This window comes from Stegostoma tigrinum, chromosome 1 (genome assembly GCF_030684315.1).
Source record: "Stegostoma tigrinum isolate sSteTig4 chromosome 1, sSteTig4.hap1, whole genome shotgun sequence".
Classification (NCBI taxonomy): Eukaryota; Metazoa; Chordata; class Chondrichthyes; order Orectolobiformes; family Stegostomatidae; genus Stegostoma; species Stegostoma tigrinum.
In genome coordinates, this window is record NC_081354.1 from 46,771,932 (window position 1) to 46,799,359 (window position 27,428).

The window sequence follows — 27,428 nt, forward strand, 5'->3', positions numbered from 1 at the left end:
GACCCATCGTCTCAGCCTGCTCCTGCCCCATCGAACTCATCTCCACCTATCTGGACTCCATTTTCTCCCCTTTGGTCCAGAAACTCCCCACCTACGTCCGTGACACCACCCACGCCCTCCACCAGGACTTCCAATTCCCTGGCCCCCAACACCTCATCATCATCATGGACGTCCAGTCCCTATACACCTGCATTCCGCATGCAGATGGCCTCAAGGCCCTCCGCTTCTTCCTGTCCCGCAGGCCCGACCAGTCCCCCTCCACCGACACCCTCATCCGCCTAGCTGAACTCGTCCTCACCCTCAACAACTTCTCTTTTGACTCCTCCCACTTCCTACAGACTAAGGGGGTGGCCATGGGCACCCACATGGGCCCCAGCTATGCCTGCCTCTTTGTAGGTTACGTGGAATAGTCCCTCTTCTGCACCTACAGAGGCCCAAAACCCCACCTCTTCCTCCGGTACATTGATGACTGTATCGGCGCCGCCTCTTGCTCCCCAGAGGAGCTCGAACAGTTCATCCACTTCACCACACCTTCCACCCCAACCTTCAGTTCACCTGGGCCATCTCCAGCACATCCCTCACCTTCCTGGACCTCTCAGTCTCCATCTCAGGAAACCAGCTTGTAACCGATGTCCATTTCAAGCCCACCAACTCCCACAGCTACCTAGAATACACCTCCTCCCACCCACCCTCCTGCAAAAATTCCATCCCCTATTCCCAATTCCTCCGCCTCCGCCGCATCTGCTCCCACAAGACATTCCACTCCCGCACATCCCAGATGTCCAAGTTCTTCAAGGACCGCAACTTTCCCCCCACAGTGATCGAGAACGCCCTTGACCGCATCTCCCGTATTTCCCGCAACACATCCCTCACACCCCGCCCCCGCCACAACCGCCCAAAGAGGATCCCCCTCGTTCTCACACACCACCCTACCAACCTCCGGATACAACACATCATCCTCCGACACTTCCGCCATTTACAATCCGACCCCACCACCCAAGACATTTTTCCATCCCCACCCCTGTCTGCTTTCCGGAGAGACCACTCTCTCCGTGACTCCCTTGTTCGCTCCACACTGCCCTCCAACCCCACCACACCCGGCACCTTCCCCTGCAACCGCAGGAAATGCTACACTTGCCCCCACACCTCCTCCCTCACCCCTATCCCAGGCCCCAAGATGACATTCCACATTAAGCAGAGGTTCACCTGCACATCTGCCAATGTGGTCTACTGCATCCACTGTACCCGGTGTGGCTTCCTCTACATTGGGGAAACCAAGCGGAGGCTTGGGGACCGCTTTGCAGAACACCTCCGCTCGGTTCGCAACAAACAACTGCACCTCCCAGTCGCAAACCATTTCCACTCCCCCTCCCATTCTTTAGATGGCATGTCCATCATGGGCCTCCTGCAGTGCCACAATGATGCCACCCGAAGGTTGCAGGAACAGCAACTCATATTCCGCCTGGGAACCCTGCAGCCTAATGGTATCAATGTGGACTTCACCAGTTTCAAAATCTCCCCTTCCCCAACTGCATCCCTAAACCAGCCCAGTTCGTCCCCTCCCCCCACTGCACCACACAACCAGCCCAGCTCTTCCCCCCCACCCACTGCATCCCAAAACCAGTCCAACCTGTCTCTGCCTCCCTAACCTGTTCTTCCTCTCACCCATCCCTTCCTCCCACCCCAAGCTGCACCCCCATCTACCTGGTAACCTCATCCCACCTCCTTGACCTGTCCATCTTCCCTGGACTGGCCTATCCCCTCCCTGCCTCCCCACCTATACTCTCTCCACCTATCTTCTTTACTCTCCATCTTCGGTCCGCCTCCCCCTCTCTCCCTATTTATTCCAGTTCCCTCTCCCCATCACCCTCTCTGATGAAGGGTCTAGGCCCGAAACGTCAGCTTTTGTGCTCCTGAGATGCTGCTTGGCCTGCTGTGTTCATCCAGCCTCACATTTTATTATCTTGAAGACTAATATACCTATTTTGAGTGAGTTGGCAAAAATGTAGCAGGTGGAGTACAATGTGGGAAATGTGAAATTGTTCACTTTAGCTGGAACAATAAAAAGCAGGGTGTTACTTTACCAGGGAACAAACATAATTTAGAGGTGCACAGAGATTTACGTAATCTGGTGCAGGATTCACAAATGGCAGCTAATGAAATGCTTTTCTTTATGATAAGACGAAGCAAATATAAAAGTAAGCATGTCACCCTTCTCTTCAACGAACACTGGTGAGATCAATCGTGAATAGTGTGTGCACTTTTGGTGTCCTTACTTGAGCATGGATGAAGACATATTGAAGGCAGTTCATAGGAAGTTTACCAGATGAATACCTAGAATGAGCAGGTTATCTTACGAGAATAGGTTAAACAGACTGGGCTTGTTTTCACTGGAGCGAGGGTGACCAGATAGAAGTTTAAAATCCTCAAAAGGTTTTGATAAACTGTAAGTGGAGAGGATATATTCTATTGTGGGCTTGTCCTAAGGTGGGGTCACCCTTTCTAGGCAGAAGAGACGGAGAAATTTCTTGTCTGGCGGTTGCAAAATTTTGTAAACATACTTTTGTCTAGGAAGGCAATGGAGGCAGGGTCTTGAATACTTTTAAGATAGAGGTAAATAGATTCTTGATGGGCAAGGGAAAGCTAGAATGATCAGGGTTTTGTAGAATGTAGAATCAGCGAATGTAGAACTGAAAACACAAGGAAATCAGCCAAGATCTTATTAAATGGTAGACTTGAATATTCAAATGATGTACTTCTGTTCCTATTGTACAAGCTCATACGCAGCAGTCTTGAGCCAAAAATCTGGCGAATAAGGACCATTACTTAGTTGTCTGTCAATGGAGAGCTTGTCTGAAGTCTAAACAGTAAATAAGCCTAAATAAGAAATAATAAAACTTTTACAAAATATAATAAAAATACAGCTCTTTATATGATGCATGTTGATTTAGGACATGCAGACGGATAAATTAAATAGTGTTACTATACTGCTTCTTTTGTGTCGGTTTTTGATGATCACATCAATTTGCAAGTGTTAAAATAGGGGTCACAGTAGAAAATATTTTAGGAAGGAATGGGCTAGTATAAGCTGATTTATCAGTGTTTTGGATTTTTGCATTAGTAATAGAGATACCAAAATACAGAAGTTACTCTGGAACACAGCTGAGAATAATGTTACATGGACAGAAGTATAAAAGTGGAAGAGAGCATACACCAAGGATGATTACAAGACCCATTTCAGAATTTTTTAAAAATATGCAGGACCACAGGATCCAAACAAAATATTACTGGTCATGCAAATTACACAAATCAGTTAATAGCAAAAGGGACTCCCATTTGCAAAAACAAAACCAAAACCTAACAGTTTAGTTGAAAAACTCACTAACTTGTTATGTCATCCACCCAATCTGACAACCCTTTAGGAAACAAAGAACACTAATACACTGCTAATACGATCATTCCAAAATTGGCTTTCTTGCCCAAAAGGAGCAATTTAATAAGCCATAAAAACTGAGCGGATTTAACACTTTTAATGTAAAAACACATTCCAAGGTGTTTGACGGAAACGTAATCAGATATAAAAGGATGTCAAGCCAGGTGATATAAGTAATTGAAAAGTTAGTCAAAGAAGTAATTTTAAAGAAGGGTCTAGAAAAGGAAAAGGGGGAAGATGGAGAAAGTTTAAGGATATAATTAGAGATCAAAAGGCCTGAAAGGTATGGTCACCAATTAAAAGACAAAGGGAGGACAGATGAATAAAAAGCAAAAGTCAAATACAGTATTCTTAGAGGGATGTTAAGGCTGGAATGGATATATTTGGAAGGGGAAATCAATAATAAAGGAATTCAAACATGAGGTACAAGAGACAATACAGTACAGCAAGTGCAGGAGCAATAGGCGTGTAAGACTTGAACCAAGATAGGATGGGGCCAGCAGAATTTTGAATGATCCAGGGAACAGATGAGAAATTGTCTAGGATGACACTTTGAATGAAGTATGATGAGGTGAGAAAAACATGAAAGAAAGTTCAAAGACAGACAGAATTGGGTGTACTGGGCATACAGAATGATACATCTTTGACTGGGGCTGATTCTGTACCATTGCAGAGGAATGAGCCAAACAGATTTGAAATCCAGTACTAATCTTCATTTCAGAGACAGTAGGAACTGCCGAATCTGGAGAATCTGAGGTAACAAGGTATAGAGCTGGATGAACACAACAGGGCAAGCTGCATCAGAGGAGCAGGAAAGCTGACATTTTGGGCCTAGACAGTTCTTCAGGAAGGGTCTAGGCCTGAAACGTCAGCGTTCCTGCTCCTCTGACGCTGGTTGGCCTGCTGTGTTCATCCAGCTCTACACCTTGTTATCTAATCTTTATTTTCCAGGATGGTTAGAGTAGCCAGGAATTTTGTTAGATGGCAGTGATGAACAATGATACTTGCTATGACTCAGGCAGATATGAAGTCAGTTGCTAAACAATTTACACAGCAGATACTCTGATTCCTAATCTAAGGAACAAGATAGATAAGCAATGATTCAGGACGAACCATGTTCTGAAAGGCGAGGAGACAGACTGGATTTGGTGAGCATTTTCAAGGACAGAGGAATCAAGCTTGGGTTTAAAATGGCTCATCATGGCAGTTTTGAGGGGCAAGTGCGCAAAAAGGGAAAGCTCTTTAACATGAGAATCAGCTCAGAAAAATGAATGAGTGACAATTTAACGTGCATGAAATCAAGGCAAGAGATCGCAGGTAACATGAGCTCACAAAGGGCACGTGTAAATATGGGTCAGGAACCTGAACAACGTTTCCTACACTATTTTAAGTTGTGCGTGACCTGAGATGTCGTCAAAATCAAAATTGCAATAAAGTTGCACAGTAATATTCAGTGACTTGATCTGCACGATAGATTATCACATAATACATCACATGCAAATGAAATCTGTATTTGAATCTTTGTAAAGCAGTTATTTCATGTATTTACAGATGTTTCAATCAAGCACTCCATGTTCTCCAATGAGTGAAGGCTTGTTAAAGGTCCATTCCATCCGATTCTTGGCCCAGGATTATTATGCATATGCCATAATATAGTGGCCCCCTCCGGTAAAGACAGCAGGTGGTAATCCAGGCCAATCAGGAGAAAACATGCTGCAATTACGTGACCAGCAGCTTTGAAGGATTTGCAATGTACTCATTTATAAAATCTTCCTGCTCACCTGCCACGTTTGTTAATTTTCCTTAATGTCACGCCTTAAGGAGTAACAAAGACAGCCTAGGCTGGGAACCATCAGGGCTTCACAGGAGGGTGCAATCGTGCCAAACAGGTTCGCAATCCGTAACTTGGAAAGCTCTGGACTATAAAAAGATGCTGCGGTAGGTGAAACCTTGCAAAACAATCGGCTTGCCAAGGGAGGCAACTAACTGGGTGATCTCAAAAATGAGTAGCACATGTTAGGGGGTGAGTAAGTAGACAAGGAAAAGGGATTTAACACTTCAGACATTGGAGGGAAAGAGATTTTTCGACAATAATGTTATGGCAGAGGATGTGGAGACTGACAGGGTCTGATGTCCCAGTCAAATTTGATGATACCTAGTTAAACTAGCCGTAGGCCTCATACGATCAAGTGTGTATCCTATGGAGTTAAAGGAATCAGTGTAAGAGGCTATTCGAGGAAATGGCCAAGGTATTAGCAAATAGAAGGGGGAAAAAGGTGAAATGGGCATACAAGATGGAAAGAGAGTAGCTGAGATTTTTAAATCAGTAAGGGAATGTAGGATTATGAAGAAAAGACAGCAAAGTGAAATTGAGAACTATCAAATAAGCCATGATCTCACTGAACAGCAGAGCAGACACAATAGGTTGAAGAGCCTAGCTTTGCGCTTATAGATTTTTTCATAAGTACTGAAATGTGAAGGGACAACCAAAACCAGTATGGAATTAGAAAGAGTTGGAGGAAATAAATCATGAAAAAAAAATCAAGAAATGGTGGGGACTCTAAAAAGATATTGTATGTCTGCCCTCACCTCAGAACTCAAAGTTTCCCTCAGACACTTGAAATTTAAGAGGAAACAGGAGGTGGTAACTTTAAACAAATCACCATCACTAAGGAACAGTTGTTGGGGAAATGTTTAAATGCAAAATTTGACAAGTTTCAGGGCCAAATGACATCCATCCTAGTATCTTAAAATGGTTGCAGACATAGCAGAGCCATCAGTTATAATCGTCCAAAATTCTTTAGGATTCTTTGGAAGGGTTCCAATGTTTTGCAAAATTGCTCATGCATCAGCATTATTCTAGAAAAGAGACCGTTCAAGAAAAGTGTGAGATAGAAAGCAGGAAATTACATGTCAGTTAGCCTAACATTTCTTGCAAGAAAATTGTTAAATGGAAATTGCAGGAATCAGACGCAGTGGCAGCATACTGTATCATATATAAGATGGACTTTCTTTAAAAAAAACTTCTTAACTCATTATCTCTATTACTCAGGAAATGGACAGCTAACACATAAATGTGAACACCAACCCTTGCTGATCCCCTCCAAGCCGAACACCATCTCAACTTGCACTGATATCATCACTGACTCACTGCTGTTAAGTCAACCTTCTTGAAGCCTCTTCCCAACACTCGAGGTGCAAACATCACCATCTCAAAGACAGTTAGGGATATGCAAATACTGGTGTTGCTAGCAATACTCATATCCCATGAAATATCTTTTTGGACCCAATCAGCGCTACATTTCTCGTTTTCTATTTATGTTCACAAAGGACATGAAGATACCTTCTCACTTGTCTCTTCTCACTTTGCACTTCGATTATTCTTTCAGGTCTTTTTTGTACTCTATTCCACTAGATTTTCAGCTCTTATTTTAATTTCTGTAGTCATCCAGGAAACTCCAGCTGAGGCCACTGAGCACACCATATAAGAAACAGGAACAGGAAAGGCTATTCGGACCCTCAAGCCTGCTCTACCATTCGACTGGATCATGGCTAATCCAACATTTCTCGCATCCACTTTCCCGCCAGTTCCTGTAGCCCTCTATTCAGATCAAGGATCTATGTCAGCCTTAAATAGGCACAAAGACTTTGCAGCAAGGAATTCCAAAGAATCACAAGCCTCAGAAAAGAGATTACTACTCATCTCAGTCTTAAATTGGCACCACATATTCTAAAGCTATGCCCTCTGTTCCTAAACTGACTCTAGGAGGAGAAACATCCTCTCAGTCTTTACCCTGTCAAGTTGCTTAAGGAATTCTGTACGTTTTTCACTGAGGTCATCTCTCATTCTTCTAAACTCCAGTGAGCAGCTGTCCAAACTGTTTAATGTTTACTCCTAATACAGTTCCTCCATATCATGGATCAATCATCCTTGTGAACGTTCTCTGAATTCTTGCCAATTATATCATATCAAATCACAGGTATAAGGGACCAGAACAGCACTCAATACTCAAGATTTGGTCTCACCAGCACCTTGTACAGTTATAGTAAGGCTTCCCTGCTCTTATATTCCAACCTTGAAATAAGGGCCAACATTCCATTTGCCTTCACAATTACCTGCTGCACCTGTGTGCTTGCTTTATGTTGCTTGCACAAGTAACCCCAAGTTCCTTTGTGTTCCAGTTTTCTGTAGTGTCTCTTCATTAAGACAGTACTGTTCTTTTATTCTGTTTTCCGAATTGAACTTCACATTGTACTCTAGTTGCCAGCGTTTTGCCCACTTAACCTATCAATACCACTATGCCAACTTTTTACACTCCTGTCACAACCTGCCTTGCTGTCTATTTCAGTGATGTCTGAAAATGGGACTACAACACTTCCTTTCTCCAAATTATTAATCCATATTATAAACAGTTGCAGTACCAGCACTGTGCCCTGTGGAATCACATTGGTCACGAATCACCAAACTGAGGAAGAACCACTTAATAACTACTTATGTATATTAGGAAACAGTCTCTAATACTGTGGGTTCGTTCAAGATAATAAAGTGTGAAGCTGGATGAACACAGCAGGCCCAGCAGCATCTCAGGAGCACAAAAGCTTACGTTTCAGGCCTAGACCCTTCATCAGAGCTCTGATGAAGGGTCTAGGCCCAAAACGTCAGCTTTTGTGCTCCTGAGATGCTGCTGGGCCTGCTATGTTCATCCAGCTTCACACTTTATTATCTTGGATTCTCCAGCATCTGCAGTTCCCATTATCACTAATACTGTGGGTTGTCTTATAACTTAACCATTTGTGAGGTACCTTGCTGAACACCTTCTCGAGGTCCAAATACAACAGGTCTACTGTTTCTTCCCTAACTGTTCTGGTTATAACTTTCTCAAAAAAAATCTACTAAATCAGTCAGCCACTAATCTCATTTTGTGAACTCATGCTGATTAGAAAATGACCTGCCAAATGTTCTGCTATTACTTCCTTAATAATCGAGTCCCATACTTTTCCTACAACAGGTACTAGGCTAACTGACCTACAATTACCTACTTTTGGCGTACTTCCTTTTCTAAATACAGGTGTCACATCAGCAGTTTTCCAGTCTTCTAGTACTTCTCTAGAATCTAACAATTTTTGGAAAATAACCAATATACCCACTGTGCTTTTTGCTACCTCCTTAGAATGCAAGCCATCAGGGCAGGGAGACCAATCTGCCATTCACTCCATTAGTTCGTTTAACACTACTTATTTAGGTGATGGTGATGGTATTTAGTCCCTCCCCAGTATTCTTTAGTACTAATGGGATGTTCAAAGTACGTTCCACCGTAAAGACTGATGCAAAATATCTTTTCAACACCAATGCCGTTTTCTTACTTCCTAAAACTATCTCCAAGATTCATTTTCTAGGGGGCCTTTGGCTATTTTGACCTCTGTCTTCCCTTATTATCTTGAAAGTTCTCCTTTGCTGGATTCTGAATTTATCCCAGTCTTTGTGGTTATCATTAACTTTGGCTTCCTTATATACTTTTTCTTTCAACTTAATACTCTCCTTAACTTCCTTGGTTAGTCTGTCCTTCTCTTAACATCTTTCCCCGCCATTGGCATGTGTTTGTACTGGGAGTCATGAATTAGCCTAAAATGTCTGCCACTGTTTGCTTGTTGTCATTGTTGCTCATCTATCCAACCAGTTCATTTTAGCTAACTCTATCCTCAAATTTCATTGCAATTCACTATAAGTTAAACACATTTATTTCCATCCAGGTTTTCACTCTCGAACTGCACATTAAATTTTATTACGTTATGATCACTACTTCAAGGGGATCTTTTACTTCAAGGTCATTAAACCAGACTCATTTCCTACAACCAGATCCAGAATAGCCTGCTTTCTGGTTGGCTCCATGATATAGTGCTCCAAGAAACTTTCCCTAATGCACTCAGCGTATTTGTTGTCTTGGCACCCTTTACCAATTTGATTAACCCAATCAAATCAAGTCAGCCATAGTTGTTGTTCTATTCTTTTTCCATACTCCTTTTACATGTTGATTAATGGCCTTTCCCATATAATGGTTACTGTTTGGACGACTGTACACAACTCCTATAAATGCCTTCTTTCTTCTGCTATTTTAAAAACTCCACCCAAATGGACTCTACATCTCAGTTTAGACCTTCTCTCAACTGTTCTCATTTCATTTCTTATTAAGCGCGCTCCTCGCTAAAATGGTCAAATATCCCTAAATATTAAGTTCCCAATTTTGATCTCCTTGTAGTCATTATAGAAACATGGTTCAGATCATATTCATTTACCTTAATTTGTGCCATTAGTTCATCTACCTTATTCCAAATGCTTTGTGCATTAAGATTCAAAGCCTTTTAAGTCTGCTCTACTGCCAAATTTCTCACGCAAATCATCTTCCCTTTGAAGGCCTTCTGCTTATATTTACTTTCTTAGCATCAAATATATGCTGAGCTAATATATCTTTGATCTATAAATTACCAACTTCTGCATAAAATTATGAGGTGTCATCTATGCCTGCCAGAACGTGATGTAGCAAGTACCACTTTGAAATAGATGTCTTATTTCCATGGCTCAAGTGAGCTGTCGGCACAACTTGCGTTTATATCAGTTACCGTGCTCACAGGTGGATAAGATGCTAGCAGTACTCACAATTTAAAGGTGACCTACATCTCTTAAAAAGAGGTTGGGGTCTTTGATGAATGAATTACTGAACTACATGTTTTAATTGATACCTGCATTTCCAGTGGAAGTGGTGGCCAGGAGGAAGACGATTTCTTCCTTAAAGAACCTAGAAAGTGGACAAGTAGCTGGGTATTTGATTGTTTAGATTCTCATACCACAAACATTGCAGCAAACCTGTGGAAAGAACTTCAGTAATTTGGTCAGAGATGCTACAATAAGACTTCTAATGTTTAAATATACTACACAGCTCTACACCAGCAGGACACCCCCAGCATAAGCCTTCCCACCCCCTCTTTTCTCTAAGCGTGGCCAACATACATTCATGAAGCTCCTACTTCCATTCGCACATTCTACTTTAGTTCAACTGAGAATCTCTATTCTCGGCAGTTCGCATCTCTTTCCCACATTTACTGTTTCTTGGTGTCTCAACCAGGGCAGACACCACTCTTGTTGCATAACAAAATGGCTCACGTAAGGGAGATCGAGAACCATAGTAGGTCCACCATCAATTCTACAAATGAATAAAGGAGAGGTCCCTTGATGTAGCAGAATGGAGGAAGCCAGTCTTTTCTGGAGAATAACTTGTCCTGATTTCCACTCTTCCTTTTTGAATACTGTGTGACATATTCAATTTTCTAAGTTTAAAAACCCATCCAAGTCGAGAGCACACTTTAAAACATTAAATGCCAAGTTTCTGCTTACTTGCTTTAAAACCCTGGGGTGGAAACAACCTTTCCCCAAGTATTAAAACCAAATGAAACAAAAACATAAGTTGTTCGAAAAGCTCAGCAGGTCTGGCTGCATCTGTGAAGAGAAATCAGAGTTAACATTTCAGGTCTGGTGATCATTCCTCAGAATACTGTAACAGTGAAGCAAAGTAATCGTGCATTATTTTCATTTTAAACTACTGTAGTCAGTTTCTAAGGAACTGACATCACTCCTGGCTGATCCTTATTACTAATAATGTTTGTAAATTATGTCAGTTTGATATTCCTTGCTATTTCTTTTCTTACTTCTCTGTAATTCTTAACATCTTTTTTGTCACCCTTTGTGCATCTTTGCCTGCACCACTTATGTTAGTTCTTGTTCCTTGAATACTAACTAGCTCCATATCACATTAATTACTTTAAAATTTCTCCCATAAAATTTCCAGCACAAACAGTGGATAAACTGTTGGTCCTCAGATATGTTGCAAAGCATTCACACAAAATTAAAATCTTAGTTTATAGGAAGCTCATTGGGCAGCACGGTGGCTCAGTGGTTAGCACTGTAGCCTCACAGTGCCAGGGACCCAGGTTCAATTCTCACCTCGGGCGACTGCCTGTGTGGAGTTTGCAAATTCTCCCCCTGTCTGTGAGGGTTTCCTCTGGGTGCTCCGGTTTCCTCCCACAGTCCAAAGATGTGCAGGTTAGGTGGATTGGCCATGCTAAATTGCCCGTAGTTTTCAGGGGTGTGTGGGTTACAGGGGGATGGGTCCGGGTGGGATGCTTCAAGGGGTGGTGTGGACTTGTTGGTCCGAAGGGCCTGTTTCCACACTGTAGGAAATCTAAGAATCTGAGAAATCAACGTGTCAATGAAACCTATCTTTTATGGTGAGCACAAGCAGGGGGGATCCAAACTGTAATAAATCCTAGCTAATAAATAATGCAATGTTAATTTTAAATAGAAATTATAATTTGAAATTTGCAAAACCATGGTGGTTTGTTTACTTTATTTTGCATCATAATAGCCAGCATTCTTCCAAAGACCTAAACTTTTAAGAAATCAAAGTATCAAGCGTAGACAAAAACAGAAAGAACTGTGGTTGCTGTAAATCAGAAACAAAAAACAGAAGGTGCCGCAGGCTCAGCGGATCTGGCAACATTTGTGAAGATAAAAATCAGAGTAAACATCACCGTATCTGAAAACGTTAACACAGATTTTTTTCTTCACAGATGCTGCTAGGCCTGCTGAGCTTCCAACAACTCATGTTTAGGAAGACTAGATGTTTTCAACCAACCTGTTCAGGTATGTTATCTGACTGGGAAAGAGAGCAATCAACACCAGGTTTTCTGATTGAAACGCAGAACACTACTGTTGTGCCATAAGACCTGTAGGCTATGTGGTTCCTTAGGCCTGTTCCACCATCCAATAAAGTCACAACTGGATCAATAATTACCTTAAGTTCACTTTTCTCCCCGTCCCCCATAGATTTACGTCAATTAAAAATCTGTCTAACCAATATTCAATAGCATAGCCTAGACTGTGCTCTGAGATATAGAAATTCCCAAGATTAAACAAATAAAGAGAATTTTCTTTTCCTCATCCCCATCCTAAATGGGTGACCACTTATTATGAATGCCACACAAGAAACCCTCTCAAAATCTTTATTTGTTTCAATAAGATCACCAACAAATGAACCCTCTCTAATCTGCCTCAAATACATGAATATGCCTACTTAAATAAGGAGATTAAAACTGGACGTAGTACACTCAGGCAGCTGTGCCATGGAAACCGTGCATAAATATCCGGCAAGTCTTTATTTTACATCTGGCAGAGGGTTTCCTATAAAGTTAAACAAATGCAAGTTCCCTGTGGAAACTCTACACTCTCTACAAACTTAATACTATCAAAGTGAGGTGAAGTGATATTTGAAGCCAAGTTCACATTAAGAGTTGCAAACCATAAATCGACTCTATTAGACTGCAATGAAATATCCAAGAATTAGCTCTATTAAATATTAAAATACAGAAGTCTGACAAAAAGCAACAAAGACACGGGTGCAGATTTCAGCTCAGCTACTCGTCATCACTAAGAAAATTCAGTTCGCCACTGGACATTTTGTCTTTGTCATGTACTTTCCGTAATTAATATTCCATCATACATATAAATTGACTGAGTGACCTACCAGGGCTTTCTACTCGCTTGTAGTGGTATGGATTAATGCAGACCTCTTTTTGTTTCGAGCCAAATGGAAATTCACAACACTCCAGTGGTTTCAGCTCATGATGACTTTGAAGATCCGGCCATCGCCAAACACGACAGTAAATTACATGTGGCAGACCTTTACGATGCGATACCTGAAGTCGACCATCTAGAGAGCGGGGAATAGTGACACAATTACTAGGCTGACCTGGACTGCTCAGTGCCTTCTCCAACTCTTCCATAGCTCCCTTTTTCTTCTTAAGTTTTTTCACTAGTGCATCAACTGCTTTTTCTGCCCACTTTTCTTCCTCATCTCCTTGTTTCCAGCCCAGTAGGCGTTTCACAGCTGGGCTGGTAAATGAGAACAAGCTTGCCATTGTCATCTTGACCAGTTTTTGAACCCAATAGCAAGGATGCTACTGCGTATAAGAAATGAACAGAAATTCTAATCGGGTGGTTTCGAAGAGTACTGTTTTAAGCATCAAATCCACTGGAGATTATGAAACTCTGTGCACTTTTATCTGGAATGTCCCAAAGTACTGCTTTGAAAAAAAATCCAAAAGGCAGAGAATCTTAGTTGTGTGGTGGAATGTGTTCAGATATCTTTCTTCTTTATCTAAAGAGAAAACAAGAGATTGTAAAGTTAGTCTAAGAAAATCTTGTTCAATGTTAATTATTTGATTTTTAGTTAAAACAATAATTTTAACTATCTAACACTCCAAACCTCAACACATTCTGAAGGTAGTTTGCAAAAAAGAAGGGGAGGGGGTCTGGTACTCAACGACTCAAAATATTTTTGCTAACAAGCTACAACTGCAGTTAACAGTTTAGAGATAAGAACTGCAAGATTCAACTTGCATAAGTTAACCAGTTTCAAATTCCATTTTGATTTCACAAATGAATTCTGTAGGTTGATTCATAGTTTTATTTAATCATAGTTTTATATAAAACGTGTAAGCGTTTCAAAGTCAAAATGGCTGGTCAAACTAATCATATCTAATGGTTCCATGCAGATTCAAACCAATTTCATAAACAGTAGTTTGTCAACCTCTTATGTTTGCTTCTGAATGAAATACAAATAGCATCTTAAGTTTGCAATATTTTTACCAAAATATGAAAAATGTTCAAGATGAGAAAGTATACAGATTTCAGGAAAGATTACTTTTACAGTCCAATGTGACAGTGGCATGAGGAATCAGATCTATTCCCAGAAGTTTTTCACAAAAAGAGTAGAATATTTTGACCTTGGCTGAAAAGCAGTGATGACATTTGTCCAGTGTGAATCAATGCTTACTTTCTTACTTTCCTCCAATTTCCACTTAATACCATCCATCAAGCAAGAGGGTATGCAACTAAAGTCATTTACTGCTAAATTAACACTATCAAAAAAATCAACTTGCCCTCTTAAAAAAAATGCAATGGTCTGCAAATTAATTTTGACAAATAACTCATCTCCCTCAGTTAACTAATTATATTCCAAGACAAGAAAATTACCAATTACAAAAGTTCAAACTAGAATAGCCTCAGTCAGTAAGAGTTTGCTAAAATTATTATTTCCATCAAATTTCTGAAGGAGGGTCTAGGCCCAAAATGTCAAGCTTTCCTGCTCCTATGGTGCTGCTTAGCCTGTGGTGTTCATCCAACTTTACACCTTATCTCAGATTCTCCAGTATCTGCAGTTCCACCTCTCTCAAAACAAAGAACCAGGGGACTTAAAAAAATGTCATTTGTTGTACTAACCAGTCCTTTCCTAACATTACTGCAGTGGTCGAGAGTAAAATGTCAAGTACTTTAGGTAGCAATAATTATGTATTATTACTGACTCCAAGACTTCCTATATAACAATTATGTACTCTTCAGTGCAGCCATTTAACTGTAAGCAACTGGAGTGTCCTTGGAAAAACACGATGCTTTCTTCCCCTTAAGATTCTAAAACACAGCACTTTAGACTTCTACCTGCAGTGATTTCAAGGTCTTAGAGTGAAATAAATCCAAGGCAACATGAGGCTGCAGACTTTAAAAAGTAGATCACCAAATGCTATTATGCTAGACTTAAATCAATATAGTAAAAGTCTATTAAGTGGAGTCCAGTGGCCCAGGACAAGTTGATTTCTAAAAAAAAATTCTCTCCAGGAGGAAGATCCTCTCATCAATAATTTGAGACAGCTAAAGATTTTTAAGAGGGGGCATCATAGGCTGACTTAACCTTCGAGCACCACTTCAGCAGCATAAAGAACCTCAAGCAACCCCATAGCTCTTGGACACCACCCTTGTCTACTGCAACACACACAATTGAAGTTCAGTCCATACAGCAACTAGTGTTGAGCACAGATTGCGCATATTTATTACAGAAGTTGTTTATGGAGCATACTGCATGTCTGCATCAACAAATGAACTCAGGGACAGTGAAGTGCCGTCAGGAGCACTGTGTTCATCAGGGCTTCTAACGTTAAAATGGCTGCAATCAAAATTGGTAAAGAAATGCAAAAGAAAAATTTTTGTAAAAACAGACGATAGTTGGTTTTTTACTTTGATTCTCCCAAAATGAATATGACTGCACTGTGATTGATGTTCCTCTTGATAAATTTCCAAACTCAAAATGCTAATCGTGCGAATCAATGATTTCGCTTATGGTCAAATTCAATTGTATTTGGATCAAATCCAAACTACTCTCCACTGCATGGACCACTTGTGAAGATGAACCACTATCCTGAATGAGAAAATCAGGATGCTCCATTGCATTGGCAATTTATATTATGCTTCTCTTTAGGAACCAATTAAGGAGTTGCATGGCTAATCTGAAAGAAATGACAATGTGTTTTGTTACGGACTAAAGGATTATCCAGACTTCTTTAATCCACTTCATTATGGTTTCCCCTAACAGCACACAATATTAGAAGTTTCAGGCATAATTGTTGGAAATATATCTCACTATCAGAAATTCAAAACCCAGACCCTTCAAGCTAAAATTTACTGGCGGGCAGACATAGAAAGCGCCACTTGCTGATGTTAAGGTGGAAGAGATGGAAGCTGCTTGGAGTCAAATTCAAGGAATAGAAATCCAAACAAGAAATGGCAGACATACACTGAAGCTCAATCAGCAGCCAGAAAGATGGGAAAATCTCACAGGAAGGAATTACTTCAGAATTAATAGAAAGAGTGTATAACAGCATCCAAATTACATAGGCAGTGCTGGGAGCTAGAAACAGTAAAAATCTTTTATTTACTGAGTTACGTTTTTCACACACGTATGACAGGCTACATCTGTCAGACACATTTATTTTTGCACCGACATGATAAGCAGTACTAAAGTACAAAGAACAGAACAGAAGATCCCAGAGATGCACATTCTCCACGTGTCTGCGTGGGTTTCCTCCGGGTGCTGCAGTTTGTGGATTTTGGCAAGGAGATAGAAATAGGCAAAGCGGGATTGAGAACGATGAGGTCGGAAGCAGTGATTGGAAGGTCATCTGAGATGATGTGGTCGTGAATGGTTCGAGAGATGATGTTTCGGTTGACGGGGTGAGGTCATGACTGAGGGGGTGGTAGGAGAAGGCGTCAGGGAGTTGGTGCCTGGCCTTGGTTACATAAAACGTCAGTGGGCCATACCACCACTGTATCTCCCTTATCTGCGGGTTTGACGGCGAGGTTAGAATTGGAGCAGAGGGCTGCACCTTCTGTGGGGGTCAGGTTGGAGAGAGTGAGAGGGTGGAGAGGTTGAGGCAATCGATGTTGTGACAGAAGTTGGAAATGAAGAGGTTGAGGGAGGGTAGCAGGCCTTGGGGTGGTGTCCAGGAGGATGCGGTGGGTTGGAGGAGGGGTAAGGGGTCTTTGGAGAGTAGGTCAGTGTAAAGAAATACAGACAGAGATAGAGGTGGCACAAAAAGTGTTCAACGTCCAAATGTTAATGGAATTGAGTGATGTGTGCACAGGAGAACGAAGGTGTCCTTTACAGTCCTTCACTGAGGACTGACCATTTGTCCGCAGTGAGGGGAGGTCGTGGGGGGAGGGGGGGGAGTGAGTACTCAGCAGGGCTTGGGACAGTTCCTGCATGTATGAGTGGCCTCCATTACTGTAACCCACAAATCAAACATTCCAGCTGAAAATTCCTCAATTATGATCTATTATATTGAAATAAATAACAAGAACTGCCAGAGTACATTTCAGCAGCTTGTTTTTTTCAACCTCATTTATCTTAAATACAAAAAGGAAATGTTGGTAACTCTCAGCCATAAAGAGGTTTCAGATGTGATATATAACATAGAACACAACAGCACAGTACAGGCCCTTCGGCCCTCGATGTTGTGCCGACCTGTCATACCGATCTCAAGCCCATCTAACCTACACTATTCCATGTCCATATGCTCAATGTAATGAAGCTTAATATTTAACTTATGACTTTGGTTAATACTACACTTCTTTGTGAACGGGTTGAAAGAAGCATAATTGCATCTGATGAATCTAAACGAACTAAAGGTCTCAATTAGTGGTACAACAATTTAAGTCTGTGGCAGTTAAAATTTACCTCTTCATTTTGTTCACTTTTCTGATATTCCATATGTAGAACATATTTTTCCTGATATCAGTACTAGGCAGCTTTGAGATGCTTTACATGGTGCTTCTAAATTAGATAATGCTAGGAAGGCAGGAAGAAGACTGATCAGAGGAAAAGGAAACCAGCAGTAATCACAGAAATAAATGTTTCTCAATAAGACTTAAAGAGGGCAAGTATAAAAATTTGTAAGATCTGGGACATCTACAACATAAAAGGTCAAATGAAGCTGTTACCTGCTATCAACCCAGGGACTTTCCTAGTACATGGATGTCAGTTAACCAGAAGATAACTTTGTGAAGTCACAACATGGCCCCGAGTATAGTATTTCTTAAATTGAAAATGTAAAGAGTTTTTTCTAATTACTTGTTTTTCTTCCCCATTGAAAAATCAATGCAGCATCACATCAAGGTAAACAGTTTTTCTTTTCTTCAATGGTTTATTAGCTTTACAATGAATGTTTGAAATTATTGCAAACTTAAGCATTAACTCTGATTATCAAAACAAGCCTCATCCCACAGAATTACAATAGATAATTAAAACACAAATGATAACAACCTTATCTACATTAAAAAGGTAATCACTTTTTTACCTATTTTTCAAAATCACCCTGTTCAGATGTAATTACTACCCGATTGCACAAGTGGGACATGAACCCGGGAGCCTGTTGGTCCGGGAGAAGGGACACTTCAACTGTGCCACAAGAGGGCTCCTTTTCACAGTAAAGTTGGAAACTATGATCCGTGAAGGAAATACAATGTTTCAAAGCCTACGAGCTAATCATCCAAGAAGAACTTTCTAAAATGTACATCAATTTCTACTTTCATTGTTAACAAAGTAATTGGATTAATAGAAAATAACATTGAAATTATGTATTGCTGTGTTCCATTTTTCAATTACTGGATAAGCCTCAAACAAAAAAATCCACTTTTTTTAAGTTTATCATTCTTACCCCTTCCCCATCAACAGTAGAATTTCAAGATTACCAATTTAAATCTCATTATACAGTTCAAAATCTAATGATTAAATTTCAATCAAAGCATAGGTGGAAAGCTGCAGCATTTGCAGAAGGGGCAAACAGACACAGTTGACAGCAGAGGTAATGACAGACAAAGGAACCGAAACTGACAGAAACAGGATTTTTCTCTTCTAGTGTCACCCCTCTCCGCAAAACAACATCAACTCCTGCTCTTACAAACTACTGAACATCTACTCCCTTTCCTCTAAAGTCCTTGAAATATTATCACTGCGATCTCATCCATAATTCCAGTCTGCATGCCTCGCATAAGGTTTCAAGCTCCAATGATTACAAGGCCCTAATTAAAATCAAGCCATTCCCTATGGAACTGTGGCAATGGTCACTATCCTCCACCACCTATGTGGTATTTCTGACATCACTCTCCCCCAAAGGCTCTGTAGCAAGATCAAGTGGGCAACTGATGGAAATTGTAAAAAGTTCTTGCAATAACTCCTCCCAACTGACCCATCCCTCGAATTTCTGCCTCAAAGCTATACTTATCAAAAAGACGCAGACCGTTTGTTTTATGCAAAGCACAAATAACTATTTATTACTAACAAAAAGTACTTCACAAAATTCTAGCAATGACAATGATACAAACTTTTAAAACCACTAACTATCTGGACTATTAGCCCCACCTCCTTCCCCCCCCACCCACCCCCAAGTCAACACTTAAACCTGGCAGACACTAAGTGGTTAGTAGTGGAGGTTAGATGCTCGATTAAAAATCATGGTGATTAGCCATGTATGTGGACTCAGTATTTGAATCTCAGGCTAGCAGTTCTGACTGCAAATGTGCAAAACCCCTCTGAGCAGCCAGACAACAGGCTTCAGCTATTTCGTCACCAAACTATGACAGAGTTGGGTTGGTTCCTTCTTCTGGGCAGTCTCGCATGGCATCCTACCATTCGAACACTCACGATGCAGCTCCTCACTGAAAATGGTCCTCCAGTTGACTTTTACTGCTCTAGTCACAAATATCTGATCTTGGCTTTAAGCAGTCTTCCTGTGGTTCCCTACCAAGTGGGCAGTCACTGTGTTGCCCCTCCCAAACAGCCATTCTTTCTCCAACCTCATGGCTCAAGGTCTAGCTATCAATTCCTCACACAGAGCTTCAGGATTGGCTTTACAACTCTGGCCCCTCATTTCGCCATCAAAATTCTAACTTTTTTTGTAAACTGGTCGCTTTCATACCTGTTGTAAGGTCATTGGATTGAACTCCCTCTTAGCTTTAGATTAAGACTTTATTGTCACATTATTCAAGTATAGTAGGAAGCTACAAAGTCACCATTCTCTGGCACCATAGTAGTATAAGACAGGACTAAAAACAGAAGCAGAAATAAAAGATAGCAGCCACAACAGAAGAAAAAAATTCAGTCACTCCCCTGCTGATGCCATGATTCCTCGCTGTCAGAAAATCAAACTCAAAGTCCATCCCCTCAATCTGCAAACACTTGGGTGCCCAGGTCTCTACACACTGCTGCAGCCAGAAAGCCATCGCTTCTGCCATCAGACACTCGGGCCACCCACTGCCGCTGGAACTATGTCACGATTCTTCGGCACCATCTTGCCTCCTCCAACACTGTCGCCGCCATGGTCCAAACTCGGCAATGCAGCTGCCACTGAAGCTGCCAGGTCCCAAACTTAACACTGGGCCAACCACACCAAAACAACCAGTGCCTTGTTCTAGCTTATGTTTCTGTTGCTGGTGTCACTTGGGACTGCCATTTCAGCAAAGGAACTGGTCACCGCTGATCCCCCAGAAAGGGGCCACTCCCACAGCAGCAGCCAGACTCAAAATTATATCAGTCCATTACTTGTCACCAAGTCAAATTCTTGAAAATGTCTCCCTAACAGATTGTGGGTACAACCACGCAGGAATTGCAGGAGTTCAAGATGATGGCTCAATTACCACCTTCTTAAATACCTTATGGATAGGTAATAAATGCTGCCTAAGCTTTGGTTGGCTTCTTGCACAGTGGGAGTAACAGACCAGCAGACAATCCTGATCCTTGCTAACTCCTCCTGTCTCCAAGGTCGATTCCCAGTTTTGTTTAAGGGGGAGGGGTGGCACTGACTAAACCATGAACCTCACACAGAGTCTGTTCTTTCCGGACAAAAAAAATTCTCTAAAAATTGTCAGTTAGTTAGTTATAGAAGGAAAACTTGGAAAGAACACGTATCATAATCAAATATTATACAATAGCTTTATTTTGTGATTTGACACTATGAACTCCCACCTGCAAGGATCTATCCTTAGGCACCTTATTGCCCCATCTGGGATGTCCAAAATTACGTTTCATTCCACATTTATGTTAGTAACATCTCATCCTTGCTCACCACCACCATTTGCAATTCCAAAATATTCAAATTGTTCATACAAGGGAAACAGAAACTTCCTGCAGTTAAAAATTCAAAAGAGCAAAATCCCACCTATGTATTGCCTGACTATTCCCTACCCACCAACTTCATGGATTTCTACAGAAGCCAAAGTAAAGCAGACTGCTTGCAATCTTGGTGCCCAATGTGACCTGGAGATGACATCTAACCCCGTATCCTCTCCACCATCTACATCACTTAATTTCAGCTCCAGAGTTGCACAAGTTCCTTCAGCCTAGGTTACTTCCAGACTGGACTTATTCTCACTTCACCTTTCAAAACACTGCAGCCCATAATCTAACTGGGACAAAGTCCGGTTCAATCTACGCCAGTACTTTGCTGACTTGCATGACTCCCAGTCCAGCAAAAGCACTGATTTTAAAATGGTCATTTTTGTACTCATATTCCTCCGTAACTTGTCATCAAACCATTTCTGTACACTTTAACAATTTGAATCACTCCACCATTAACACTGCACCTTCAAATGCTTGTGCTCAGATCTGGACTTATATCCATAAACTGTACTTTTCCCTTCTCCTTTAAGTATGTCCTTTAAATCCTATCTTTGGCAAAGCTTTGATTACCTGTAATATGGAGCCAATGGCTCCATAACACATTCTGTTAGATAACACTTCTACAAAATGCATTGTTACTTTGAACTACTTAAAAGGTTTTTGTTATACAAATTAAACCATAAAGTTATATTGTTATTTTGAATTAGCTACAAGATAACAATTGACTAAAGTGAAAGGGAATATCCTTAACAAGTGCAAAAAGTGACTGGACAGGAATTGTTTTTTTTTGAAACTTGCTTTTATTTGAGCCTCAAGCCAACAAATTAGTTTCAAGCCCTATCTACGACTCTACTTGAACAACTTGCCATGACACTGGTTCCAGCATGATTCAAATAAAGCCCATTCTAATAGAAGTCCTGTCTCTCTTTCCCCAGGAATGGTGTCAATGCTCCATCATTTGGAACTCATTTCTCCTACACCAATCTTTCAAACATTCATCTATCTTTCTGGTCTAACTTGCACATTGCTCAGGTAGTACAAATGTTCTCCATTCAATTATATAGACAAACCAAGCTCATCTCATGACGACAACCAGAAAGAAAATGCTTTGTTGGTTTCATGATCAAGTAGTTATGTAAAAATAAATGCTGGATGTTGATCTGTGGTTAAAAAAATGAAGAATTTGGAAATTCTATAAAGTACAAAAAGCAGAGATTGTTCTGGAGTCTCCACCAGAACTACGAACTTATTTAAAGGGCTCCCCCAACACATCATCTTTTCAAATAACAGATAATAGCGACAACAGTTCTGTCACTTAAAACTCTGTTAAGTGCAAAACCTACAACTTTGGTGTCCTCCAAAAAGAAAAATTCACTTCAATTTTATATCCTCACTTAGTTTTAGAAGCCTGGAATCAAACGTAAAACTCTTCAAAATACCAACTTTATACAGATACAAATCACTCCTCTAATTGGATCAGAGGCTTCATCAAATCAAATGTTCTAATAAGGTTTTGGTAAATTCTTTACAAGTCATAACACATTTTGGATGATGTATTAACTGCCTGCAGGTGAGACCTTGGTGATCGTGCAGATGCACTACAATATCAAAGTTTCGTAATTACTTTTGGCAAGCTTATTTTAAAAATTATGAGAAACCTTCTAACTCTACATATAGCCTTCAGGCAAACATCCAGATGCAATGGAATTTAGCCAACTAGTTCTTTTAAAATCCAGTCACCCATTTTTAGTATCAAGAATCATTCCCTAATGACTTATGCATTTTAAGCTAGTTTCATATGTTAAGCAGCTACTGCAGACTTCAGCTCAACATTCAAGAATCCACCACTTCTCAAAATCCTACACGTTGGATTAATAATCCCGTGACAGAGACCCGGGTAATGTTCTGGGAAGCCGGATTCAAATCCCGCCAGGGCAAATAGAGGAATCTGAATTCAATAAAAATCTGGAGTGTGCACGTCAGGTAATTCCATATTTTAATCCTATCCACACACTTGTGGTTTTACATTCTAATGTTATTCTAAATCCAGAAAAGGCTTGGTCCCAAACACACTGCACTGGACAGGTTACAATGTACCACAAATCTCATTTCTCATGAAGATCTCAATTCTACATTTCAGGCCAGGGAACCTCAAACCACGAAAGAAAACCTATAGTTTGCAAATGATACTTAAAAAGGAATACATCACAGTTCTGCTCTTGATGCATGGCTGAGATTTCAAATGTCATTTTACAGAACGAACACAAACCCCAAAAGCTAAGAAGTGTTGGGAAATGGGAGAAAGGGGGCACAAATGGGTGCTGGTGGGGCGGGCATTGGTGAAGAAGTGATGGTTTGATTTGAACAGCGAAGAAAGAAAACACAGGAGAAAACAACATCACAAAAGTACTGGAGAAATTCAGCAGGTCTGACAGAATCAATACAGAGGACAACATTTGTCCTTCTTATTAGCACTCTTGCCAGCATTTCTCGCTCTCCCAGCTTATCAGCACCAATCTTCTCAATTGCATATGCCTTCCGTTCTCTCTGAGCAGTCTCCTTGTACAGTATTCACTCTTTCCTATTATACCCATTCTCCCCTGCCCACATTCAACTTAAAATCCATCCTTAAACATCTTCTTAACAGTTCTGACAAAGGGTCACTGGACATGAGCATTAATTTTGACGTTTCAGACCTAGACCCTTCATCAGAAAAAGCTTTTTCTGATGAAGGGTCTAGGCCCGAAACATCAGCTTTTGTGCTCCTAAGATGCTGCCTGGCCTGCTGTGTTCATCCAGCTCCACACTTTGTTATCTCGGATTCTCGAGCATCTGCAGTTCCCATTATCTCTATTTCCAGCATCCATAGTTCTTTGTTTTTATAGCAAGACAGACTACTTTTGGATGACAGTTGGTAATTTTTAAAATCTGAAATAAGTTGTCGTCAAGTGGAAGGTCTTGAGAAGTATGGGTCAAATGCATCATATGGAGTTCGGCCACAGATCAGCCAAGGTCTCTCAGAATGACAAAAGAGGCTTGAGGGGCTGAATGGTCTGCTCTATACACTCTTCAAAACTGTAATGTTGTTTTCTTTAAAAGATGACCCAAATAGTTTAATGTCTCACGTACCACTGAACAACTCAGCATGCTTCCAGGCTAGATTAAGTGCTCAAAAAAATAGCACTGTGCTTTAAGTTCGAATTTGAAAGTATCAGGCTAACATGGCCTCAAGGCCCTCCGCTTCTTCCTGTCCCGCAGGCCCGACCAGTCCCCCTCCACCGACACCCTCATCCGCCTAGCCAAACTCGCCCTCACCCTCAACAACTTCACTTTCAATTCCTCCCACTTCCTACGGACAAAGTGCGTGGCCATGGGTACCCACATGGGCCCAAGCTATGCCTGCCTCTTTGAAGGTTACGTGGAACAGTCCCTCTTCCACACCTACACAGGCCCAAAACCCCACCTCTTCCTCCGTTACACTGATGACTGTATTGATGCCGCCTCTTGCTCCCCAGAGGAGCTCGAACAGTTCATCCACTTCACCAACACCTTCCATCCCAACCTTCAGTTCACCTGGGCCATCTCCAACACATCCCTCACCTTCCTGGACTTCTCAGTCTCCATCTCAGGTAACCAGCTAGAAACTGATGTCCATTTCAAGGCCAACGACTCCCACAGCTACCTAGAATACACCTCCTCCCACCCACCCTCCTGCAAAAATTCCATCCCCTATTCCCAATTCCTCCGCCTCTGCCCCTAGGATGAGCCATTCCACTCCCACACATCCCAGATGTCCACGTTCTTCAAAGACCGCAACTGTCCCCCCACAGTAGTCAAGAACACCCTTGACCACGTTTCCTGCATTTCCCGCAACACATCCCTCAAACCCCGCCCCCCGCCACAACAGGATCCCCCTCATTCTCACATATCACCTCACCATCCTCCGACACTTCTGCCATCTACAATGCGACCCCACCACCCAAGACATTTTTCCATCCTCACCCTTGTCTGCCTTCCGCAGAGACCACTCTCTCCTTGACTCCCTTGTCCGCTCCACACTCCCCTCCAACCCCACCACACCCGGCAACTTCCCCTGCAACCGCAGGAAGTGCCACACTTGCTCCCACACCTCCTCCCTCACCCCCATCCCAGGCCCCAAGAGGACTTTCCACATTAAGAGATGTTCACCTGCACATTCTGCCAATGTGGTATACTGTATCCACTGTACCCGGTGTGGTTTCCTCTACATTGGGGAAACCAAGCGGAGGCTTGGGGACCGCTTAGCACAACACCTCCATTCGGTTCGCAATAAACAACTGCACCTCCCAGAAACGAACCATTTTAATTCCCCCTCCCATTCCTCAGACGATATGTCCATCATGGGCCTCCTGCAGTGCCACAATGATGCCACCTGAAAGTTGCAGGAACAGCAACTCATATTCCGCTTGGGAACCCTGCAGCCCAATGGTATCAATGTGGACTTCACAAGCTTCAAAATCTCCCCCTCCGCCACTGCATCCCAAAACCAGCCCAGTTCGTCCCCTCCCCCCCACTGCATCCCAAAACCAGCCCAGCTTGTCCCTGCCTGCCTAACCTGTTCTTCCTCTCACCTATCCCCTCCTCCCACCTCAAGCCGCGCCTCCATTCCCTACCTACTAATCTCATCCCGCCTCCTTGACCTGTCCGTCTTCCCTGGACTGACCTATCCCCTCCCTACCTCCCCACCTATCTTCTATCTCCATCTTCGGTCCGCTTCCCCCTCTCTCCCTATTTATTCCAGAACCCTCTCCCCCAACCCCCTCTTTGATGAAGGGTCTACGCCCAAAACATCAGCTTTTGTGCTACTGAGATGCTGCTTAGCCTGCTGGGTTCATCCAGCTTCACACTTTGTTATCTGGTAACCAAGGGGAGGTATTTTGTACAAAATTTCCCCAATGTACCAATCAAGTGTACCATCAGTTGATACTGACTAGTTAAAAAGGTTATCTGTTCCAAAACAACTTCAGTCATAAGGCAGCAAGCGTGAAGTGTTCATTTCAAAATCCTAAAACCTGCTTCAGCCGAGATTTTGAATGCGGGGAAGAGAAACATCAGCAAACGGTCATGTTACTGGAGGAAGAACCACGACCTTGTCTTGGAGGTGATGAAAATTTAATTTTAGGTGATCACACCTCGTCTTCTGCAAAACCCTAGCAAAGATGAGAATCATCTAGCAATTGAGTTCAAATAGTACTTGAGACAAACTGTAAAATATAATGCTGCAGTTTCGAAAAACATTAAACAGGTTCAAGAGAAACTTTTCTGGAAGGCTTTCAAGCTAGAAATTTAAAGATGGATATTCTGTCAAATCTTTTCAAAGACGGATAAAAGAAACTCTAACTCCTCTTGAAAGATGAATGGGGCATAAGCTTCCTGTTTGATACTGCAGTGTTTGCTTCAGGCATTTCTGTAACAGAACTGGTCTATTGATAATGTGTTATTGGATGACGCAGCCAAGATTTAAGTGGACTTCACCATGAATAGACGGCCAAGGAGATTTTGGCATGTACTCCCAAGTACTACAGCATAATGTATTTTGAATACAAAAATACATCAATACAAGATACAAGCGATGTTTTTCCTCCTTATCAAATGAAGTCCTAATTGATACCGTCCCAACTGTAGAAGGTTAAAGAAAAATTTACCATTCCTCATGCTTTTAGGGCAAAATTTCAGTAGAGATTCTACAAGCAGTTCTCCTTCACTTCTGAACGTTTACATACAAGATCTAGCACCAAGTTCCAAAATGGACTTAAGGCAAAGAGAAAAAACTTTGGCAGAGTAGAAGAGGTCTAACCTCCATGGGTTGTCACTAAAAAAAAAGGTATTTGGTTCACAGCTTTTAGGTTATCAGTGAAAATCCAATTACTCCCTCACTTCCACTTCAAGTACTCCCATCTCCAACAAAAGCTCCCATTCTACTTGGTCCCTCTATCTTCAATACCCCCCACCCCACTCTAAACTTTGTCAAATCTTAAGAGCACTCCTGAGCATACTTAACTGACAAGCAGCTTAGCTAATTCTGGCCATACCAAAACATGATCCATCAGTCCTCATTTTCAATGAAGACATAACTCAACAGAAACCTTTTGTGAATACAAACCACACACAACTCTAGCCTCACAGGTGATGTCATTAATTGAACAGCTGATAAGTCTCACTATTGCAAGCTCATTTTTTTTTGGTGGTGCTGGCAGAGGAAGGAAGCACCACAGAGCTCGAGCACATGGGGGCGCAGAAGTGGTGGCCAGAGGGAGCAGTGGTTTGAGCGGGAATGCAGGCCAGAAGGAGAATACCCACCTGCTTCAAGACTACCATCATTCTCATACCTACCAAAGCACATACAATTTGTTTTAATGACTACTGACAAGTGGCTCTGACATCAATAATCATGAAGTGCT

At 41.7% G+C, this 27,428-nt stretch overlaps 1 protein-coding gene across 4 annotated transcripts in view; it reads right to left on the bottom strand.

Annotated features, from left to right (window-relative positions):
* The window catches only part of smad1 (SMAD family member 1), a 101,262-nt gene that overhangs the window by 50,197 nt on the left and 23,637 nt on the right, over positions 1–27,428 (bottom strand). For 2 of the 4 annotated variants that reach the window (XM_048528342.1, XM_048528332.1), the window contains exons 2-3: positions 13,009–13,641; positions 10,824–10,925 (exon numbers count right to left, since the gene is read on the bottom strand). In XM_048528342.1, coding sequence (XP_048384299.1) covers positions 10,824–10,925; positions 13,009–13,408 — 502 coding nt within the window. In that variant the 5' untranslated portion in view covers positions 13,409–13,641. The remainder of the gene's footprint in view (positions 1–10,823; positions 10,926–13,008; positions 13,642–27,428) is intronic. The other 2 variants (XM_048528360.1, XM_048528351.1) reach the window with 1 other exon arrangement.